Source organism: Equus quagga, chromosome 16 (genome assembly GCF_021613505.1).
Source record: "Equus quagga isolate Etosha38 chromosome 16, UCLA_HA_Equagga_1.0, whole genome shotgun sequence".
NCBI classification, from domain to species: Eukaryota; Metazoa; Chordata; class Mammalia; order Perissodactyla; family Equidae; genus Equus; species Equus quagga.
In genome coordinates, this window is record NC_060282.1 from 38,017,243 (window position 1) to 38,040,437 (window position 23,195).

Sequence of the window (23,195 nt, forward strand, 5' to 3'; positions counted from 1 at the left end):
ACCTCACTATTCAAATAATGCAAGTTGAAACAACAATGACAATTTTTTTCAAGCTGTGCTTAACTGTTATATTTCCCCTAGATACTCTGGCCATTATCATCTTTAAAAACAACGTTTTCACAATAACAAAAGTCAACCAAACTATGAGTCCTAAATTAGCAGCAAGCTTTTCTTTAGTATATGCTAAGGGTTACTAGACACTCAAGATAAGTCTTACCATGCCAGAGCATCGCCTAAATTTAAATAAACATTTGGAAGCTCTGAGGCAGTACTTCACTCTGTTCTGACTCTGGATATGCCCACTCCTCTTGCTTCAAAACCTTTGGGCCCCATGAGATTTAGAAGAGAATTTTGCTGTCTCTCACAGAAACCACAGAATCTGTGCAACCATCTGGGACTCACTTTGTTTAAAGACAAAGATCCTCTTGGTGGGTTTTTATAGTTTCATTTTCAACTAAAAATCCTGTTAAATAGGTTTTCAAATTTGATAAAAAGAAAACCCTTAAAAGTGGCCAGGGGGGGAAGGCTACTTAGATGAAGGAAAATCCAAAATGGCTACTTCCTCAGAGTGGTGCTCTTCATGGCTGCTCCCATGTAGGGTTCAGTGAGAACCATGTCTGCTTTTCTTCAAAGTGGCAACACTCACAACACCTTTATTTTGAAAATTATGGTTAGAATTTCAAGATTAATTTATCAGTTGAAGACAGCTACTTAATTTTTTCTAATGTAGGGTTTCTCTTTAATACATATTTCCAGGTTTCACACTAATTCCTCTCTTTCCCCAAAGCCACAAAGATGTGTATTGAAGATTTCCACATATGATTTTACTTAGCAGGTTTCAGAACTCTTATTAGATCAGTGCCAAGAGTAGTAGTGATATTAAAGAATAACTCCAGAGCACCAGATGCACTGGAAAATGATACCTTAACCATGATTAAAAGTGTATGTATAAAGATACAAAAAAATATATATATATACATACATATATACATTTAAGTTTTTAGAGTGGTACAGCTTTCTTCAGTGAAGAGATGGGAAACATGGAAGCAAATACCTGTACATGAGTAGCTGTATAATGTACAAAATTCCTGAGAAATTTTATATGTGATCAATTTTCATTCAATTGGAGAAATGAGAGAGGTATAGGAAAGGCAGGGTACAGATAACCAAACGTCATTGTTCACATGAGCTTTAGCCAATTCTCCACTATCCAGGGGCATATTACTGTGGTTAAAGTACATCAGGGAGCTGCACACATTCACTTCCCCAAACGGGGCTTGGTAATTAATTAGGCAGCTGTGGTTTATTGCAAATTTCCAGGCCCAGGTGGGGTAGAAGGAAAGAAGCCAAGATATGAGGGAGGCAGAAATCCATGAAGCTCTTCTGGAAGCTTGGTTCCTGTCTTCCTTCCTATCCTGACTTGTTGAGGAGATCCTATGTCTCTGATGTACTCTAACTGGAGCTAATCTGAATATTAGTTAATCTACCCTGACAATAAAAAATTAAACCCAATTCAAAAGACATTATAAATTTTGCTTGTGTGTGTGTGTGAGAGAGAGAGAGCGACAGAGAGAGAAAGACAGACACAGGAAGGGGAAAGAGAGAGAGATGAGAGACTAAATATCACTGACTACAAAGGTTTTTCACAGCTTGGATACATGTGGCAGTTGTCTTGAAGCTGGCATGGCGGCCTGCTGAACCTTTCACTATTACCTGCATTCAGTATACAGCACTTTCCGTTTGCTTCATTCTAGTTTAACTGAATTGCTGTTTCTCTGTTCCACTTTTCAGTACTCTGCTAAGGTTTCAAATGGCCCTAATATAGAGCTCAATCTCATTTGACTAGGACAAGAAATGCTAAAACTCACAATATGAATTGTGTATGTGCCTTCCATGATAGTGGGAATGAAAAATGGACTTTCCCAGCTCTTGTGGGAGAAGAGGACACTTCCTTTTAGAAAGGTAAATACAATGTGAGGGCCACTTATGCCGCTATTATTGCTCTTCAAATAGTCCTTTCCTCTTTGGCTAGATTCTACCTATTACTTTTTTTTAAGAGTATTTATTATAAATAGGGTAGAAGCAGTGAAAAATGTGAGAGGCAGTCCCTATAGAAAAGGATTATTAACATTCAACAGTACAAATAACATTTGGAAGAATCCTGAAAGTGATGTGGCACCAGATGCCTTAAAATCTGTGTATTTGACAATAACAGAGAGGAAGATTAAAAGGATTCCTTAAACTTGCAATGTATGGAAATTTTTTGTTTTGGTCCTGATCTGATCCCCTCTTTACAAAATCAAGATTTAAAAAAAAATGCTAATGGTTTGAAAAACTCAGAAATTCAGCAGAAGTTTTGGGACAAATACATATTTAGTTATTTGAAAGATTAGTGTAGCCCTAACAAGAATTTGGTGAGAAAAAACTATGAATTTTGGTTAAAGAATAAAATACATCTTTTTAGTTGGGGAATATACATCAAGCACTGCAAAAACACTCATATCCTTTGCTCAATAATTAAATTTCATAGCAAGTTATTTTAAGGACAGATTCAGAAATTGGGACATATATTTATACACAACGATGTTTATTTAAGGATTTACTATAGCAACAGATTAGAAATTATCTAAAAGCCCAACAAGGGAACGTCTGAATGTGTTTCAATATACCATATGGTAGATTATTATGTAACCATTAAAAGGGTAATTTCAGGAAGTTTAGATATCATGAGAAGATAAGCGTTATACAGTGTTCAGTGAACACAACAAGTTGAAAAACATTTCAAGTAGGTTAAAAAAATATCTGCATAGAAAAAAAGAGTAGAAAAAGCACACAAAACTAACAATAGTATTTATTTTTGGGTGGCAGAATTAAGGGTAATTTTTATTTTCTTCATTAGACTTCTCTGTGTTTTCAGAAATATTTTATAACAATTAACAAAAATAATAGTAAACTAATATTTATTGGGTGTTTTCTTTTACAAAAGGAATATGAAGCATGGAAAGGTTAAGAAATTTATTTAAGATCATATAGGTAATAAGTACTAGGGCTGGGAAATATTTTACAATCAGAAAAAAAAAGGTAACATTTTGTGATAATTAAAAAAAAATTTTTGCCCACCACTAACTCTTTCCATTTATGGTATACTGTTGCAATGTATAATATCTGATCAGGAACACAATATATATTAATTTATTCCTGAAACTTAATATCATTCCTTGAAAATAGATAATATCTGTGCAAAAATGAGGCCCCATTGTTGTTACACAAAGAAGTCCAACAAGTGTTAGTCATGTCCGGGAATATTTCATTATTGTACTTGTAACTAAAGTTTATTGGGTTATGATAGTGGGCCAGGCAGACTGCAAGCACTTTACACATTCAAACTCATTTAACCCTCACACTAACTTGGTGAGAAAGGCATTATTACTATCCTGATTTTACCTATGAGGAAAGTGATTCACAAAGGTTAAATAACTTGCTGAAGATTACACAGCTAGCAAGGGGATAGAGCCAGTTGCCCATGATCTTTACCATATGACTTACCATGAAAACCATTTCTCCATGGAAGGACTCCGCCATTCTACTAATTGGTAAATGTTCTAGCAACCACATGCAAAAGAGTGGAATAAATTGGCAAAGTTTAGACCAGAGCTATGGCAGTCAAAGTGCGGCCCCTGGAACAGCAGCATCACCATCCCTTGAGAACTCGTTAGAAATACAAATTATCACGTAACACCCAAGACCTACTGGATCTGGAATTCTGGAGGTGGGACCCAGAAATCTGTGTTTTAACAAGCCCTCAAGAGGATTCTGATATACGTTCGAGTTTGAGAAAAACCACTGGCCTAGAGAGAAGAAAACTAAAGGGAAACATCCTAGCTTCCCTCATGTTTTTGAAGGGCTGTAACATAGAGGAGTAGAGGCCTCACAATAAGTGGTTGTGTGCTTGTTGTGTACATTTCACAAGTTCTGAGGAATGGTAAAAACTGGGTGAATGGTGATAGATTTTAGCTCAAAATTAGGAGAGAACTTCATTAAGAGCTGGAAGTAATCAACAACGGAAGGGGCTGCCATGTGAGGGAATGAGCCTCTCATCTGGAGTATTGAAACAGATGCTGAGTGACCATTTCTCAGGCATGCTGTTGAATGGGAAGGTAGATAAGACATTCTTGAAAGACCATGAGTGACAGAATCAGAAAAACAGCATGTATTAACTGGCAGATATCTATTTAGAGCATATCCATGTAAGAGAGTTCTGAGGGCAGATGGCAGTCAGTGATACTTCTTGTTCTTATGACTTTCCAGCTCAAAGCTCACACTAGCTAGGCTGGTCCCCTCATGAGTCCTTGAGTACGACCCATTTGTCCCACATTTATATCTTTGTTTATGCTATACTGCTACTTGGAATGCCCTCTCTTAATCCAAATTCTACTTTTTCCTAAGCTCAGCTCAAGTCATATTTTCTTAGTGAAACCTCTAAATTCCCTTCACATTTACTGTCAATTGTATAATCTTGGGTTTATATAAATTTACAATTTAAGAGCAAAGACTGTGTCACATACTTAGTGTCTTTCATTTTACCCTGTTCCACTGCAGGCAAAAACCAAATACTTAGAGGAATGGTCAGTTGATTAGGAAGACTCATAAGCTTCTTTTCTGAGACTCCTCTGCTGTAGTTCTCTTTTCACTTGCGTTGCCCACAATAATGAGAACATGAAGTCCAGCTCCCTGATTAGGTGCAGACCAAGAATGCACATGGTACGGGTCCTACTGTTCACCTCACCAGTTGCTTCCTGTTTGTTCTGGCATACAGCAATGGAGTAGCCCCTGCTGCTCCATACGGAAAGCTCTCCTTTTCCTTTTCCAGGGACCAAGTGCTGTTTCTATCATGTCCTCAGTTCACATAAACTCTGAATAGACTGTTACAATCCAGATGCAGATGTGTATGTTAAAACTCTTATGACAAATCCAGCTATTATGTGTGCAGGGAAGCCAGTTTTCAGATTTTAATACTTCCTTTTTTTTCCTACTTTTGTCATATGCTCCACGCTTGAAAAACATCTTTTAAAAACCACATTTTCACATCTTAAGAACACAAAAAAAGCGTCAGATACTTTTTTTCCCCTTTGCAGTCTTAGAACTTCAAAAACAGCCAAAAGGAAGTTTTATAAAATACGTAAAAATATGTGCTGAGAGCTGAGGTTTTATATGCCAAGAGTTAGACTGCAGTGAATTTTTACTGCAGTTAATATTAACTCCTAGGAAAAGAAAAGCTTGCTGGAGACCCAGGCCCACTCCGTCATGGGTGAGTATAACACTTTCTCACGGATTATTCTCACATGCATGAGAACTTCCTCCTGGTTATCCGCTGTTGGATTATCCAGAGTCCCCACCATCCTTTGCTTCTTTTCCTTTTCAATAAAGGCCTTTTGGCCATTTCACAGCTCGTTAGCACCTCCACCAGAAGGTAGGTGGTGACAGGGAGAAGAGGTGAAACTAAAATCAGTAAATTTTACTGCTCGTTAGCAGCTCTTGTAAAAGATGTGGGACAAGGGATTTGAAGCCATCGTGATCATCAGGATCATCAATAAGCTCTACTAAGTGCTCATGTGCACGGTAGTAGTAGGCATATCTAGTCATACCACTGTGATTTTTATTATTAATTATTTTCATTTCTTTAAGTGTCCCTTCCGTTAACTACATCAAATAATTAAGTGTTGTCCAAGTTGTGAACACAAAGGAACGTACCTGTTTTTGCACTCCACTGAGTTGCTGAACCTTGATGATGAGTGAAGCAGTTCGACCCTTGTATTGAATAGTTCTAATAAAAGTCCCAGCATGGTCCACACTGAAGGGCTCTGACCAACGCCAGTTGCCCCAACCTTCAATACAGATGTGTAACAGCTGGAGAGAGAAACAATAATCGTCATAATGCCAAAAGTGCCAACAAAAATTTAGTCCTAAAATGAAAGTCTCATTGCTGGAAAACCTTCCGATTTGTAATATTTAGCATCTGTTTTCTTTCTAACCTGCATTATTCATCCACTTCCAGCCTATTCAACCAGGCTAAGAATAGCAAATATGCCACATAGAGTCAATGTGATTTTCCAGATTGTATTTTTAAACCTTCTTAAAAATAAGTGTCCTATCAAATGGTAAAAGGCCTGTTAAACATTTGAGAAAAGATCATTTCATTCATCTGGAGGACAAGAAAGTTGAAAAGTAAGAAAAAACCTTGGTCTTGGCTGTTAGTTTATTCCTTCTTATGAGAAGACAGTAATTAAAGTTAAATTTGGTTTGTGGCATTATTTTTGACCCTAAATTGCCATTCTTCATGTTTTGTTTCAATAAAGAACAAAATAGCAATTTGAGAATGTAGTTCATTTAATATATTCTCCTTAAGAGCTCATACATCCAATTAGAAATACCTTCAACATGTTGAATGTACAAGAAAATGTCTTTGTTCTTTGTAGTTTTTTCCCCCACTTATTGTAACTTTTACCAGTTGAGTAACGTGATTCATATTCATATTTAACCATATAGAATTGCCACTGTTGGTAATATTTGGATTTCTTTCGCGGTCATCAAATATTTCCTCTTTCCACTTCTCCCAACTAACTGCAACTAAGAAAATCAGTTTAACTGAACAAGTATTCCAAAACAACATAATAATTACTGCTTCTTTAGGACACATGTTTAAATAAAAATAAACAGTGTTTATACAATTACTAAGTATAAGGAAATAAAACTGATATTTTAGGAAAAATATTTATATGATACAAAACATACTTTCCTTCATATCATATATAATTTTTTAGAAGAGCTAACTAAAGGCTAATTGCATGAAACATTTTACCAATTAAGAGAATCAATAAAACTGAAAATGTTCTGTAAGGGCTATCATAATAGGTCCTTAAAATAAATACATTAAGAATTTACATGGGAATTGCCATAATAATAAAAGTCTTTTGATGGAAAGATTATTTTTTAGTTTTAGCATTAGGAGGAGCACTTATAAAGTGTTTAAATTTAAAAATTTCCCAAGGTCATTGGTTATCACAATATGATTTTTCATGGATAATTAAGGGAGGGCTTTTTTCAATTTTTAAATATCTTAATAAAATATTTTTTAAAAACCTCCTAACTCATCTCTGTGTTTTTAATATAGCCCCATTCCAGTATAGCCCCCTCCACATAATTGCCAGTGATCCTATGAAATCAAAAGGCTACCATTCAGATGACTTCCAAAAGGAAAGCTAATGACTAAAAAACAAAACAAATACAAAAAGCATACTGGACAGCAAATACCTTTAGGGAAAATTTGGTCTTATATGCACTCTACAAGATAAAAGCATCAGTATATCTTTGATGTTTAAATATCAGTTATAGGAAAAAAAAAAAAACACTAGCGGTGTTTGGAATCATTTCAGTTTTTTTGTAGCAGCCATTGGGAATAAAGCTCAGGGCACAGACAAAACTAAAAGAAACAAGAAAGTTGTTTTCTTTAGAGAGACTAGTAGCTGGGAGTGACAAAAAAATAATGAGGCAAGGTATTTAAGGTCAAGCTCAGCTATATTTTTCCTGAAAATTCCATAGCCTCTAAAGAAAGTTTAAATATACACAATGTAATTTTAATTGAGGAGTGTTCACATTTGCATATGAGCTCAGTTTTAAGTAGCTGCTCACACTGTGTAGATAGCTTTTAATGACTGAATGCCACCAAGGAATATGCTGTCAGGTTTCAGTTGGCAGCTATTTGTTCTCAGAATGTTGGTGCAGATATTTTCTTTGAATTATGAAAATTCAGATAACTTGTTCACATAGAAAAGTTAAGTGGGAGAAAAACATAACTTCTCCCCACATGCATCATCAGTTGAGTATTTTCATTCTTTGGTCTACTGTTAAAAAGCATCTAAATATCATTGGCAATTAGATGTATATAATTTATTAGGAAAGGCATCATATTCCTAAGAGAGGAAATCTACCAAAAGGAATTCAGGAGGCGCAGCAGTACTTGGTCTTTCTCATGGTGTAACTGATTCAGGCACTAGACAGCCGTGCTCAGGCACCATGGACATCAAGTGAGGCTGGGAAGTTTTGTTCTTACTGGACCCACTGACTAAATTTCACTGCCACAGCTTCTGAAAAGTTTTTATTTAATAACAAACACTCATATCTATTTTCATTTCTATGTCAAAGGCATGAAAGTGTGAAATTTGTGTTGGACTACCTGATCATAATGAGATTTCTTTCTATCATTCATCCAATATATTTTTATTACTCAGGTACTACAAGGAAGGCACTATGCTAGGCGGAAACAAGGAAGAAGAGTTGTTCTTTGCCCCACAAGGAGTTTAATATTTTATAAGGAAACTAAGATGTGCAAATAGCTAACAAGGCATTAGGAGAGGTACAAAAGTGATACTGGAGTCTAGAGAAGGGAGGGCTTGTTCTAGGCTGCTGTGATGAGGAAAGATTTATGAAGCAGTTGAGTTCAGAGTTTGGGCAGGAGTTCAACTGGCAAAGAGATGACCCCTCATTTCCGGGCCAAAGTGGCAATCTGAGATGTGAAAGTTTGAAGGTATGCTTGGGGCAAAGTTAATAGTCTCGACTGGTTGGAGAAAAGGGAAGAGGAAAAAAGAAGTGAGGGATAAGGTCAGATGATGGATCTAGATTGTGGCCAGCCCTGCTTTACTAAGCTAAGTCATTGTGCTTCAGTCAGGAATTAGTGGGGAGCCACTGAAGCCTTCTGTCTAGGCAAGCGATGTGTTGAAAGGATGGTCTTAAGAGTGGAGTTTGGAGGTGGGAGGACAACTGCAATAGTCAGGCTGAGAGGTAAAGTGGGCCAGAAAAATGGGGGGGAGGAAGCAATGGGCTTAGCCCAAAATCACTATCCCTTCGCCTGGAGCCCAAGGTATTTTTACATTCCTTATCAATTTGGAAATTTTCTTTCCCTCTTTTCTATTAAGTTTCTCTTACTGACTCACTTCCTTTACCATCTTTTCCATTAAGGCTTTTCATTCTCCTTAGCCTACTTAACTGGTGCCTAATATCTTCCACTGGGGGAAAAAAGTCAAATAGGAACCGCTCTTGTTTGAACTTTTCAATGGGAACTGAACCTAAGTAATAAGGCAGGTTGTACAGTGGCCACACTTGTTGGAAGATCCCAAGGGGCTACATTTTCTTTTTCTCCAGCAGACCCCCCCAGTGCTGCAGTGGCAGCCAGACTAAATTTGTAGTTTTTCCACTGAAGATCTCAAATGGGAGCATATACAGCTTTCCATTCATTTTTTTTTCAATACAAAATAAAACTAAATTACTCATCAGGGGATTTGGGATCAGCTCTCAGGACCACCCACAGACAGATCCAAAGAGAGAATTCCTGATTTGATATATTACAAAGGAAAGAAAAACAAGATGAAATCTAGGAAAACAGGGTACAATAAGGAAGAGAAAGTGATGGTTAAGAAATTAAAAAAAATTGTATCTTAAATATAAATGAAGGTACCAGATCCTTTTCTGTTAACTTTATTTCACTATTCATTTTAAAACTGTTATCAAGATTATTTCTACCTAAACAACCACAAATTAAAAATTTGTCTTCAGATTCACATGCATTTTTTTGCATTTCATAATAATTTACTGTGCAATAATATGTAATGTTCTAAAAAAGAAACTGAAAATCTAAATAACTTCAAAAAATTTCCCATTCCATTGTATTCTTTGTAGAAATTTTAGGAGTTCTAAAAAATTAACATGCAATCCAAGTGAAATAACTACTGAATATATGTATATATTAATATACATTAATATTTATCTGTTATGCATTACCATACATATTAAAGCTTAGGCACCATATTTATTTTTTAAACTTCTAAAATTATCACTATATCCCAAGAGCCCAGTGCATAGTAGGCATTCAATACTTGTTGAATAAATGAATTAGGATTATTAAAAATTAACCCAAAGTTGATATTCAAAAATTTCAGTGGTTGTATTTCTGCAGAAAATAGCATAAAATGAGTATCAAATCCAAATATTTAGGAACAATTCCTATTTTGAATGATCTTTCAACACAGGAGATTTGCTTTATTTATGCAGATAATGATACTAAATTAAACTACAAATTAATGTAATCCCTTAGAGCCATCATTCAGACATTGCAATATTGATATAAAGGCATAAAGCAGACCTCAAATGATATACTAGGTAACCATCATGAGTGCAAATTCAGTTAAAATATTAAAAAAAAATTCTTGTCTATCTGGAAAGCTATAGACCAAATTAAACAGATCAAAGTTAAACTGCTATTTTGGAATGCATAATTGGAACTGATAGTACATTTTATACCAATAAATTAACATAAAAATAAAATGAAATATGTCATCATGATTGTTTTTTCAAAGCAGTTGAATTTCAGGATGTTCAGAGTATCTGAAATAATGTAAAAAGCAAGTAGAAAAATCTCTAGATAACGGCCAATGCTTGGTGTCACCTTGATTCACTTATGGATCTCTTAGGACCCTACATATCCTTTCACATTTATAGAATACAATCTTGCACCTAAAAGAATGGTAAAGTGGAAAAAATCAAACAATTATTTTCTAGTGGATAACTTGGACTCTTTGATGCAGCGTATTTTGAAAGAAAAAAGGAGAAAGAGAAAGAAAGCTTTCCAAATCAATCTTTCAGGAGGTGATAGAATGGAGGCTTTACTGTCATCACACAAGTGTCGGGCAGTTTATTCATCCACAAAATATGCATGCTTGTAGGTTTCCCCTCAAGACTGTGTGAATTCAATGAAGGCCACAAATACTGCACAGTCAGCATAAAACAACCTCTTAGAAAAGAAGGAAACCTGGCGCACTTACAAAGTGTTAGTTAGAAGGAAAATTGTAGCTGGAGAGTAATCCTTGTATCAAAAATCTTAGTTTCAGATATTCATTAACTCATCAATTCTACATAGGAATTTATTCCAAGGTAATAATTATAGATATGTGCAAAGATTTACCTAGATGTATGCTTATTCCAGCACTGATTTAGTAGTGAAAATTTGGCATTACCAGGATATTGGTCAAATAAAATACAGTAAAACAATAAGAGCTATCAGTTATTATACACACACTCTGTGCCAAGCACTGGGCTAAGTGCTTTTTATATATTTCCTTGTTTATTCCTTACAACAATCTTACAAGCTAGATACTTTTGTGTCATTTTATAGATGAAAAAACTGAGTTACAGAGAGGTTGAGTGACCTGTTCAGGGCTATGGTGCTGGGGAGGGCAAGGTATAAGTTTTGAACTGAGGTCTGTTTACTCAGACCCTCTATTCTTAACCACACTTACACTGTAAAATCCTCTCAAGCCACTGAAAAAAAATCCTGGGACAAAAAAGCGTTAACAGTATTAGTTAGCAATAGATTAACTAAAAAAAAAAGCAGACTACAAAAAGATACGTAGGTATATATCCCAACTTTTGTACAATGAACAAAAAGTATATATGCCTATTCTTAAGGGAGAAAATGGCTAGAAATATGCCAGAATGCTAACAGCGGTTATCTTCGGGTTACAGATTATGTGTTTTGTTTCCTTTTTGTGTGTAAGTTTTGTGTGCTTTTATGTAATTTCCAAATTTCATACTATAAATATGTATTACTTTGCAATCAGGTAAAAATTAATATTACTAAAATGAGAAGTATCTAATAGAAGACATACAGCACTTGCTTTTCAAATAAAAAGAAATATATTTCTGTTTTAAAAACTTAAATTCAGTCTGCTGCATGAAATCTCCCCATATGTCCCAGGCAGTGGCACAGCTTTCCCATGTGCATTGCTGGCACATTCCTAAAAGGGGGACAGATCCTCAGTTCGTCTCTGTAGCCTCACCGCTCCTTGCACAGGGTCTGGCTTGCTATATTACTTATTCACATGATTCTTGGAGCAGTTTAATGTAATTATTTGAGACTTTTTCCTAGGGCAATAATTTTTTTTTCAATTTAGCAAATATTTTTAGGGTCTACATCTATTAAATGTTTACCATAAGCCAACTAACGATACTACACATAGTGGATATAGAGACAACTGGGACACATTACTTGCACTGAAAATTCTCACAACATAGTGGAAGAAACAGATATTTAACAAGAAAGTTATACTGCAAAATTTTATGAGAGGAAGAAAAAAACTGTTGTAGGACTCCAGATGTATTCTGCTTAGGGAAGTTAAAAGATTGACCAGAGGACATATTTTACTTACTCCCAAAAAATAACATGAAAAAAGGCACATTGAAATAGAGTAAAAGACATAGGGGACTGTGATTTCTGATAAAAGCAGGTGACAGCCTAACTTGGAGTCATTCTTTCCGTACAAAATTAATGTCTACAAAGCACATTGATTCCATTACAAAGACAAGTTGTAGCAGCAAGCTCTGGCTTCAAATCATTTGTGCAAATAGCTTCTCATCAATGTAATTTGGAAGATTAACTTTATATTATGAACGCATTAGCTTACATGATTCTAATAGCTTTGATCATAACCCAAATGGAACTTATTGAATTTTGATCCTGGCAAGGAAAGAGTCATACTGCAATAAAACCACTGTTTCGGATGTCAGATCTTGGTCTTGGGGAGCCAAGAGCCATATGTATAGATTCTTAGGGATGAGGAGAGGTGAGAGTTAGGGAGGGGACCTGCCCTAGACAGAGTGGTACAGAAAGGGAGGTTGAAGAGGCAGTGAACTCTTAGGTTAGTACCTGCCATTTCCCTTCGGAGCGTCAATCATCAATAAACAGCAGGGACTGAAGGGTTAAAGACATCAAAACAAAGTATCTGACAATTGTTGGGCTGTTTGAAATAATGCTATTCACTACCTCTCTGGTCTTTCTACATCTATTCAGAGATAATAGCTTGTAGGAAACAAAAGATTCCAGCAGCAGCCACTGTTTTTTTATGAGTGGTCATCACAAGACAAACATCATAGATGAACTTTCTTCAGGAAAAACAAACAACAAAAACAGTAGTTGTGAACAAAAGAAACTAGTTTTCATGGATTTTGACAGTTTGGGATAGCCGAGAAGCATGAAAGGATGCAGGAGAAACTTTCACCTCTGTATCATTGAGAAATATTAGGAAATGCCAGCTAAAAAACGGGAAGTGAAATAGGAACTGACTTTATCATCCTGCCCGGTAGCTGGGGATACGAGAATAAAAATCTCACCATTCCTCAAGTGATAATAGAGTCTAACCAAGGGCAATCCTTGTAATATAATCATTAATAAACAGCAAAAATGATATGAAAATGAGCCATGAGACCTATGAAAAAACACTGCAAAGAAAAGGAAAGAGAATATCATGTTAAAAAAAGAGGGAAAGAAGCGCTGGTCCTGTGGCCGAGTGGTTAAGCTTGCGTGCTCCGCTGCAGGTGGCCCAGTGTTTCGTTGGTTCGAATCCTGGGCGCAGACATGGCACTGCTTATCAAACCATGCTGAGGCAGCGTCCCATATGCCACAACTAGAAGGACCCACAACTAAGAATATACAACTATGTACCGGGGGGCTTTGGGGAGAAAAAGGAAAAAAATAAAATCTTTAAAAAAAAAAAAAAGGGGAAGAAGAGACTAGTTAATGTAAGCACACTGTTGCAGAATTCAGGAAAAAAGTCTCAGGAAAGTTTTTCATTTTCTCTAAAAATACATGATTTCTATAAAACTGTAGAAAAATATAGAGAGGAAAGAACAGTCTGCTATAAACAGAAAACAGCCTGAGGTTAAAAAAAACTAGATGATAGAAAAAGGGAATTAGATAAGAAATAAATGCAAAGAAACTGAAAATGCATTGGCAGAATAGCAATCTGCACTGATGGAAATAGAGCAAGTATGAATAACTGTTACAGGAGAAAAACTTGAAAACCTTTACAATTATGCAGAACAAAAAGACAACTGGATGAAGAAACATGGGAGAAAATGTCATAGGTATGAAAGAAAAACAACATACATATAATCAATATAAAAAAGAAACAATGTCATTCATATCTTATAAGTGTTCATAGTTTTAAAACAGTGCATTGTGTCATTTCACCGTATAGTTTATGATACATCATTTGAATTTCTATGGGCAAACTGGATGTTGAATCTTACACATTTCTAGCAAAGATTAAGGCTTAAAATGTTTCAATATATCTATAATCAAGTCATAGAATAATTTTAAAATTAAAAAAGATTTATTTTTCATAAATAACTATGAACAGACATCTAAAGTCAAGAATTAATTTATGGTTTTTCACTGTTCAGGCATTACTCTCTGTTCAATCTCTGGCTGAAATTTACATACTTAGAGAAAAATAAGTTAAAAAGAAGCAAGAGCAGTATGAAGAGTATGGCACTTTTGACTTACACATTATCTACAAAACAATGGGATGCTTAATAGGTATTCTTTGTAAAAAATTATCTAAATCTAAATTATCTAAATTAGGGAAAAACAATTTACTTCACAAAAGTTTTTGCAGAAAGATTTAATGAGCAAATTCTCTCATATATTAAAACATATAATTTTATGCATAACTTTTTTGGAACATATCAATCACGAAATCAGATATAAATGCATACAGCAAAAAAAGTATGAAATGATATATAGGCTTGTTTTAAAGAGATCATTTCACTACTACACATATCTATTATTTTCATGCTTCTAAAGGGTGTGGGCTTACCTATATTTAAATGACACGTGGCTGAAAAAACATGAGCTGTGATATTAACAGCTGCCTTACGTCTAGAATTGTGTAACAGTCTTTGGGACTGTTCACCTTTGATACTATCACCAAGAGTTGAAAAGTGAAAATTCAGAGAGATTTGATATGTATGTGTATGTGTGTGTATAGAAAAGGATGGTCTGTCTATAAAATATGAAATAATTCATATTTCTTTTTAAATAATTAAGTAAGATAAATAAAAACTTTAACTGCTTAATTGAGTTCCACTAACAGCCAGGAGACTTTGGTGCTGTGTAGACACACTCTCCTGACAGCATGATAGTCCATGGTCATCATGTTTTTGGTTGGACCCAACTCTTCAATGGAAGAGATAAAAGTATGTTGGATGGAAATAATAAAGAATAATTTAATGAGCTGAGAAATGGAAGCTAGTAAGATAAGCAACTGGAGACATTCTTTGATAGTCATTCAGATTTGGAAAAATATTCTGAGTTTGTAAGCCAAATTGTCAGGTTTTGTTTGTTTGAAAAACAATTTTGACTAAACACAAATATAAATAATAGAGAAACCTAACCAAAGTTTGAATAAAATTTTTTTTTAAATTGTTCTCACATGTAACATTCATCATTGAGCAAAATTTAGTTGAATGTAAAACAGAAGACACGCCAACACGTATCCTAAGAAGAAATCAAATAGTTTTATGCAATCTTTAATTTATTTTTAGTCATTATGGCAATTTAGACAATTATAATTGTTATCCCTAATTTTTAATTAGAAAAAAAGAAGTCAACAGATAGATATAAAAGAAATCCACAATTTTTACAGTTATTTATTTTCATTTAACTAAACTGCCTTGCCATACTAAGAAAACATTTTTGTAAAGGTTAAATAAAGTATTTCATGGCAACCGCTGCTTCTTAGGGCCTGTATAACAAGAAACATGACCCAGCCAAAGTTGTGCAAGTTGGTTTTCTTTCCCAGTAAGGGAATGTGGTATCTAAGACCTTGTCCTAACTCATTTTATCCCCAAGTGTAAGTCAAGCAAGTCAAATATGAACTAATGCCTGAAGGGAAGTCCCTGACTCCAAAAGTATGGATTATTTCACATTTATCTTAAAATCTGCTCTCAGAGTTCTTAAAATTCACTAACTTGGCAAGTGAGGAATTATCATGAGAAATGAAATAATTTCATAACTATGAAGTCATCCAACATTCCATGCATCTGACACTCATTGGGCTTGGCCATGTCTTGGGCATTATTCTGACCTTTAGATAATAAGTTCTTCAATATCCTGTTCAGCATGGAAATAATTTAAAAAGTGCCACAGTATAATAGGTATGCCATTGTCTTTAATAGAGCTAATGCTTTTGTTTCACAGACTTGCGGTAATAGGTTATGATTAAAGATAATCACATTATGTACACTGAAATCTTTATAACATTCTTAATCAGTATTTCCCATTACTTAAAAATGGCAAAATACCATGCTTTAATGGTCCAGCTGCATTCTCTTTCTCCAAGTACTCCGTATTAAAAATCACATTTAAAATTAGTTCAGTAAAGGACCTTTATGTTTAGACATCAAGAATTCACATTTGCAAAGCACTGGCTTGTGAAAAGCCTTTGAGTGTCTTGTAAAAAGCTTAAGGAATCTTCAGTATATTTTCCTCCAAAGCTATATTCCAATATCTAAAATTTATTGCCAGAGGAGGGACAGAGAGACCATTAGCAGCACCAGCAGCATTCCTCTGGGTGCTTCATAGCTGAAATAATCCCCAGTCACTCCCTTTCATTCAGGTTTGTAGAAAACTCCAGAAATCAGCCCTGGGACTGGGTAAAGTGCTCTATCACAATCCTTCCTTTGCCATTTCTTGTGAAAGACTTAAAAAGTCTTAACCAGGTCACATTGCAAACTGTTTTTAAAGAGAAATTTTGCAATATACAGGAAAAAGAAAACTCAATTCCAAACTTCTGCCTCTCATTTAAATAGAGAAAACGTATTTCCCAACAGAAAATGAAGAAATTCCAAATATGCTCTATCCACTAGATACTTAATGATCGAAACTGTTAGGGCCCCATTTACTTCTACTGGTGACTTTATAAGGCACTATAAGCTTCCTCAGAGAATGCTAAGTTTCTTGGAATCTCTCACGAAACTAAAAATATTTTAAAAGAGAAAGGTAAAGGGACCAAGTCTACAGTCTACTATTTTGCTGTTTCAATTACTGCTTAAAACTGAAATAACAATGCAGTTAATAGAGACTGGACAGTAGGTCCTGGGGATTCAAATGGAGTCAGTGTTTACAGAATATTTTGGATTAAAAATCCTTGCCAGATGGTCCCAAGAACTGTTTACCTCACTGTTGACTTTAGCTATCTTAATGTCAGCAACAATAAAAGAAGCTTGTTATTGCCACTGGGGAGCAAAGACATACAATCCTTCCTCCCCAAATGGAATTGCTAGTTGCAGACAGCTGTGATCTACACAATACTAAGGGTGATATTGTTGGTTTCTGGGAATGTATTTTCATGATTAAAGAAAGAGACAATATATGGCAAACTTAACTTCAATGATGTCTACTTTTTTTTTTTTTGAGGAAGATTAACCCTAAGCTAACTGTTGCCAATTCTCCTCTTTCTGCTGAGGAAGACTGGCCCTGAGCTAACATCCGTGCCCATCTTACTCTACTTTCTATGTGGGATGCCTACCACAGCATGGCCTGTCAAGTGGTGCCATGTCTGCACCCGGGATCCGAACTGGTGAACCCCAGGCTGCGGAAGTGGAACGCGTGCATTTAACTGCTGCACCACTGGGCCGGCCCCGATGTCTACTTTAAATCAATAATATTTGGTAATTGTATGATGTACTTTCAGTTTATGATAGTAAGAATTTTTCACAGTTAAACAAGTGTGAAGAGTTGGACACACATCTGGATCTGAAAGTTGGTCTCATGTGAAGTATACTGCTAATCCCATCTTGTAGCATTCTCCTATTTTATAACAGTTTTCATTAGAGGCCATCAGGCGGCCAAAGGCGTGGAGAGATGGAGGCCAGAAGCTACTCTTAATTAAGATGCCAACTGTATTGACAGTATACTGAAAAATACATTTTGAGATCAGAGGACCTTTTTCTGTGTCTATATAGTAAACACAATAACATCCAACATCATGCAGAGAATACTGTTTATAATTTCCATATTGTTAAAATAATTAAGTTTTTAAATTTATCTTCTTGAGAAATGCCAGAAACGTTACGAGAAATCTCAACATTTACTCAGTGAACATTTATCAAATGCCTATTATGAATAAGACGCAGGATTAGGGGCTGGCCCAGTGGCGCAGCGGTTAAGTGCGCACGTTCCGCTTCTCGGCGGCCTGGGGTTCGCTGGTTTGGATCCTGGGTGTGGACATGGCACTGCTTGGCATGCCATGCTTTGGTAGGCGTCCCACATAGAAAGTAGAGGAAGATGGGCACGGATGTTAGCTCAGGGCCAGGCTTCCTCAGCAAAAAAGAGGAGGACTGGCAGTAGTTAGCTCAGGGCTAATCTTCCTCAAAAAAAAAAAAAAAAAGATACAGGACTAGACATGGTAGAAAACTACTTTTTTTCTTCCCCTACTCTTTTTTCTTCCTTTTACTTTCAGCAAATACCCACTACAGCCTCATCTACATTCACACTCATCCTCTTTCTTTCTCTCCTATATCAAAGAATGAGGTTGCAAATGGCCACAAATTATCTCAGCAATTCTCACCAAGAGGTAAAATCTAGTTTCTTGTCCTTTCTGGGCTAGCCTGCGGGAGAAGTTGCATGGAGGAGAACCAAGAGTACCCTGGCCAACAGCCTGGCAGCTACCAAATATATAGGTGAGGTCATCTTGGACCACTCAGCCCCAGCCTCAAGAGTGAGCCCAGCTGGGTCCGCCAGAAGAACCTCCTAACGGAGAGCACCCGCATTTCTGACCAACAGACTCATGAGCTAATAATTTTTTTTTTTTAAGTCATCAACTTTTGGGGTGGTTTGTTAAGCAGCAATAGATATCTGGTATAAACCTCTTCTCATTCAGGGTCAATGCTTCTACCTGCAATCTGGATTCCTTTCTCTTCTCCCCTTCTAAGATCCTATGCCATTAATCATTATTCCTCCCCTCTGCATCATTATCTCTGCTACTTATTTCTTCTCATATATAAACATGTCTACGTTTCTTCCATTTAAAACCCTTGCTAGACCCTGCAGCTTTCTCTAGCTAACATCCAATCAAGATTCAAAAAGTAAAATTCATGTTCATTTTCTCCATTTCCTCACCTACCATTCATTTTTCAACTCACTTCAATCTGGCTTCTATCCCTATCTTGCCCCCCAAAATGCTTTCCTTGAGGTATGAGTGAACTCCCAATTGCCAAATACAATGTTCTCTTCAGTTCTTGTCTCACTCAATCTTCTTACGGCATCTGACATCACTGATCATTCTGTCCCTCTAGATATACTCCTTTCTTGGCTTTTAGAACACTATTATGTCCTAGTTTTCCTGCTGTGTGTTAGTTTTCCTCATAACTCTTATTCCTCTTCAACAGATCCCATTCCTCAGCCTAACTCCTAAATTCTAACTATTAGTCCTTATGGTAGCCTGCCTTCAAGGTAGCCCCAATGATCTTTGCCTCCCGTTCTCTGTGCCTTTGTGTAGTTCCCTCCCACACTGAATAGGGCTTATCTGTGTAACCACTAGGATATTACAGACATGACAGTGAATGACTTCTAAGCCTAGGTAATGAAAGACACTGTGGCTTCTGTCTTATGCTATCTTGGGTCACTTGATCTGGGGGAAGCCAGCTGCTATGTCACGAGAATACTCAAACAACTCTATGAAGAGATCTTTGTAGCAAGGAGCTGAGGCCTCCTGCCAAGAGCCACGTGAGTGAACCATTTTGTAAATGGATCTTCCAGCTCAGTCAGGCCTTTACAGCTCCAGCTGATGTCTTTACCACAGCCTTATCAAAGACTCTGAGCTACAACCACCCAGTTAAACCACTCCCGAAATTCCTGGCTAATGAAACTGAGATAATAAATGTTTGTTTTATCTACTCAAGTTTTGGGGTATTTTGTTAATCAGCAATATGTAACTAATAGAGATTTTGCTATCTGCAAGTGGGATGCTACTGTAACAAAAGCCTAAAATGTGGGAGGGGCTTTTGAGCAGACAAGTGGGCAGGAGACTTGAGGAGAGTGTTAGTGAATGCCTAAGGTGCTTCAAAAGATAATAATAGAAACTTAGATGGCCTTAGATGAGGCTGCCAGTGAGAAGTGAGGAAAATGTTACTGGAAACTGGAAGAAAGGGGATCCTTGTTAAGCAGTAGCAGAGAGTTTAGCAACACTATAACCTCTGTTATAGTAACGTGGAAAGTAGAAAATGTGCCTAATAAACTATGTGATTTAGCTAAGGAGATTTCCAGGCAGTGTTGATGTGCTTCCTGGCTTCTATCTGCTGCTTATATTAAAGTCCAAGATGCGCGCTATAAGATTAAGGAAGGATTTTTAGACAAAAAGGAGCCAGGACTTGCTAGTTTTGAAAATTCCTAGCCTTTCAGATGGCAAATGATGCTAAAATCAAGAAATGGATTTCAGGCAAAGATCAAATCCAAGAGATAGCCAGGAAAGCTGGGTTTAGGGATGAACCTAGGGATGTGGCTGTAAAATCTTTTGTAAAGATCTCAGAAAGATCTAAGTTGGTGTCTCAGTAAACTATTCAAACAACAGGGCTGCTAAGACATTTAAGGGTGATGTCCCTCAGCAGTGTCAGCAGAATCCCAAAGAAGAGAAGGAATTATCTTGAAGATGTACATGGGTGTGATTTTGTCTACTGTAGTGAACCTCAATAAGACTAACAAGAGATCCACAAAGTTGTTTAAAGAGTTACATTGGCAGAAACACTGCCAACTTATACTGAAAGAGACAAAGATAGCACAAAATGTAGAGGCCTTTGGACCTTCAAAATTCTACTGGTAGAAAGCAAGCTGAGAAAACTATAAAGTGCAAACAAAGAATACTTTTTATGGAAAAGGATGGATGATTCAGAGGCTTGAACCAAGAGTCCAAAGCCATGAGCCACAGAGAATTATTCCCAAGCAGGAGTATGAATGATTACTAATCAATAAACTTCCAACATTTATCTGATTAGATTTCAGAATTTCTATGGACCAGTAACTTCTACACGTCTCTCATTTTCTCCTTATATGAATGAGTGTTCACAGGAGTTATCCTATGCCTGTACCACCATTGTACATTGTTCTGCAGTGAGAGATAACTAATAAAATCTTCTTCTCTTAGCATTCTCTCCTTAGGCATTCTTATCTATTCCTACTGCTACCTAGGCACTGATGATAGGTCATATTTTTACCTCCAGGCCAGACTATTCTTTTGAGCTCTAGACACTTACATTCAATTTACCTATTCTACATAGGATGTCTGATTAGAAAGGGAAAAAGGAGGGAAAGGAATCTTTGGTTATGGAGAGCCAAGTTCTTTACTAGGCACTTTATACATGTTATTTCATGGAATATTCACAATAATCTCTTAATTTTGTGGAAGAGGAAGCTGAAGCTCCAAGTGATTAAGAAACTGTGCAGTCTTACACAGATAACAAACCTTAAGAGTGAAACCCAGGTATTTATGGCTTCAAATTTGTGCTTTTTTCTAATACATCATCCTTCCTGCCCTCCAAAGTTACCTAAAATTCAATGTGTCCAAAATGGAATTTAGGATCACTGTGGTGTGCTCGCACATCCTCCCTTTTGTCTCAAAAACATTGCCCTTCCATTCACTTCCCTGTCTTGGCTAATAGCAACACTATCAACTTGTCCCCTAAGTCTGAAACCTCAGAGTCAAACTAGGCCCTTCTCTTCCATGATCAATAACCAAATCCTGGTGATTACAACCTTCTAAAAATCTTCCAAACAGATCTCTCCCAATCTAAACCTCTCAGCACTTTTAAGATTTTGTTCCACTGTCTTCTAGTCTCCATTATATCTAAAGAGCAGTTAGTAGTCATTTAAATCATTGTTTCTCCTATAGTTTTCCTCCGGCTGCTTTCAAGATTTTCTCTTTATCTTTGGTTTTTAATAGTTTCATTATGATGTGTCTGGGTATGAGTTTCCTTGAAACACCTGTTTGGAATCTTCTGAGCTTCTTGGGTCTGAAAATTCCTCCCTTTCACAAAATTTGGGAAGTTTTCTGGGATTATTTACTTTTTTTTGGCTCTATTCTCTCTCTCCCCTCTCATTCTTGGTTTGCAATTACTTATATATTATAAACTATTTGAAATTGTCCCACAGGTCCTTGTGTGCTATGTATTTTGTCCCTGCAGTTCTATTCATTGTGTCTGAACCTTTTTTTCTCTTTCTTCTTCAGATTGGGTGATTTCTATTGATTTATCTTCAAGTTTGCTTTTTTTCTTCTGTCATGTTGTATTACATTTTTACTGCTGAGTAACAAATTACCACAAATTTAGCAGCTTAAAACAACACATGTTTACTATCTCACAGTGCCTGTGGGTCAGGAGTCCAAGCACAGCTTAGCTGGGTCATCTGCTCAGGGTCCCAAAAGACTGCAATTGAGCTGTCAGCTGGGCTGCAGCCTTATCTGGAGGCTCGACTTGGGAAGAATCTACTTCCAAGCTCACTCACGTTGTTGGCAGAATTTATTGCCCTGTGGCTATATGATGAGGGCTCTGACTTCTTAATGACTGGTGCTGGCAGCCACCTACACGCCCTGGGATTTCCTACAGCTCCCTGTCCTATGGCCCTCTTCACAGGAGGTCACAAGATGGTTATTTGCTTGTTCAAGGACAGCAGGAGTGTATCTGTCTCTCCTCACAAAAGGGTCCAGTCTCTCTTTTAGGGCTTTTACCTGATTAACTTAGGCCCACTCAGGAATTTCTCTCTTTTGATTAACTCATAATCAACTAGATTGGGATCCTAATTACATCTGTAAAATCTCTTTACTTTTACCATAGTTACTTTAAAGTATATGTCTAATAATTCATATGTTAATTATCTTTCCCTTGAAATTCAGTAATTTTTTTTATAGACTCTTGAGATCTGTCAAGTAATTTCGGGTTATATTGTGGACACTGTAAATGTTAAGTTGTGGAGACTGTAGATTCTCTTATAATTGCTCCATAGTGTTAACGTTTCTGACTTAACAGGTAATTAACTTGTTTAGATTCAAACCGAAAACTCTCACACCTGCGTGAGTGGCAGCTCAGATTAGTTCAGTTCTTTAAGCCTTGGGTACAAGCTGCTTTCATTTTCTCTCACGTATATGTGGTTCAGTAATCAGAAGACAGTTGGGCCAAATTTAAACATATTATCTTTCCACTGTCTGGCTTTCCCTTTTCCAAAGTTTTCTTTTACTCTCTAGCAGCCTTGGTTGCTTGAGCTCTTTCCCCTGGTGCCTCGGGCCAGAAAGATGATGGGCCACTGCTGCACTGCTACA

At 36.5% G+C, this 23,195-nt stretch overlaps 1 protein-coding gene across 6 annotated transcripts in view; it reads right to left on the reverse strand.

Annotated features, from left to right (window-relative positions):
- VPS13B (vacuolar protein sorting 13 homolog B) overlaps positions 1–23,195 on the reverse strand; it is a 784,298-nt gene that overhangs the window by 58,879 nt on the left and 702,224 nt on the right. For all 6 annotated transcript variants that reach the window (XM_046642610.1, XM_046642612.1, XM_046642609.1 and 3 more), the window contains one exon: positions 5,752–5,907. In XM_046642610.1, coding sequence (XP_046498566.1) covers positions 5,752–5,907 — 156 coding nt within the window. The remainder of the gene's footprint in view (positions 1–5,751; positions 5,908–23,195) is intronic.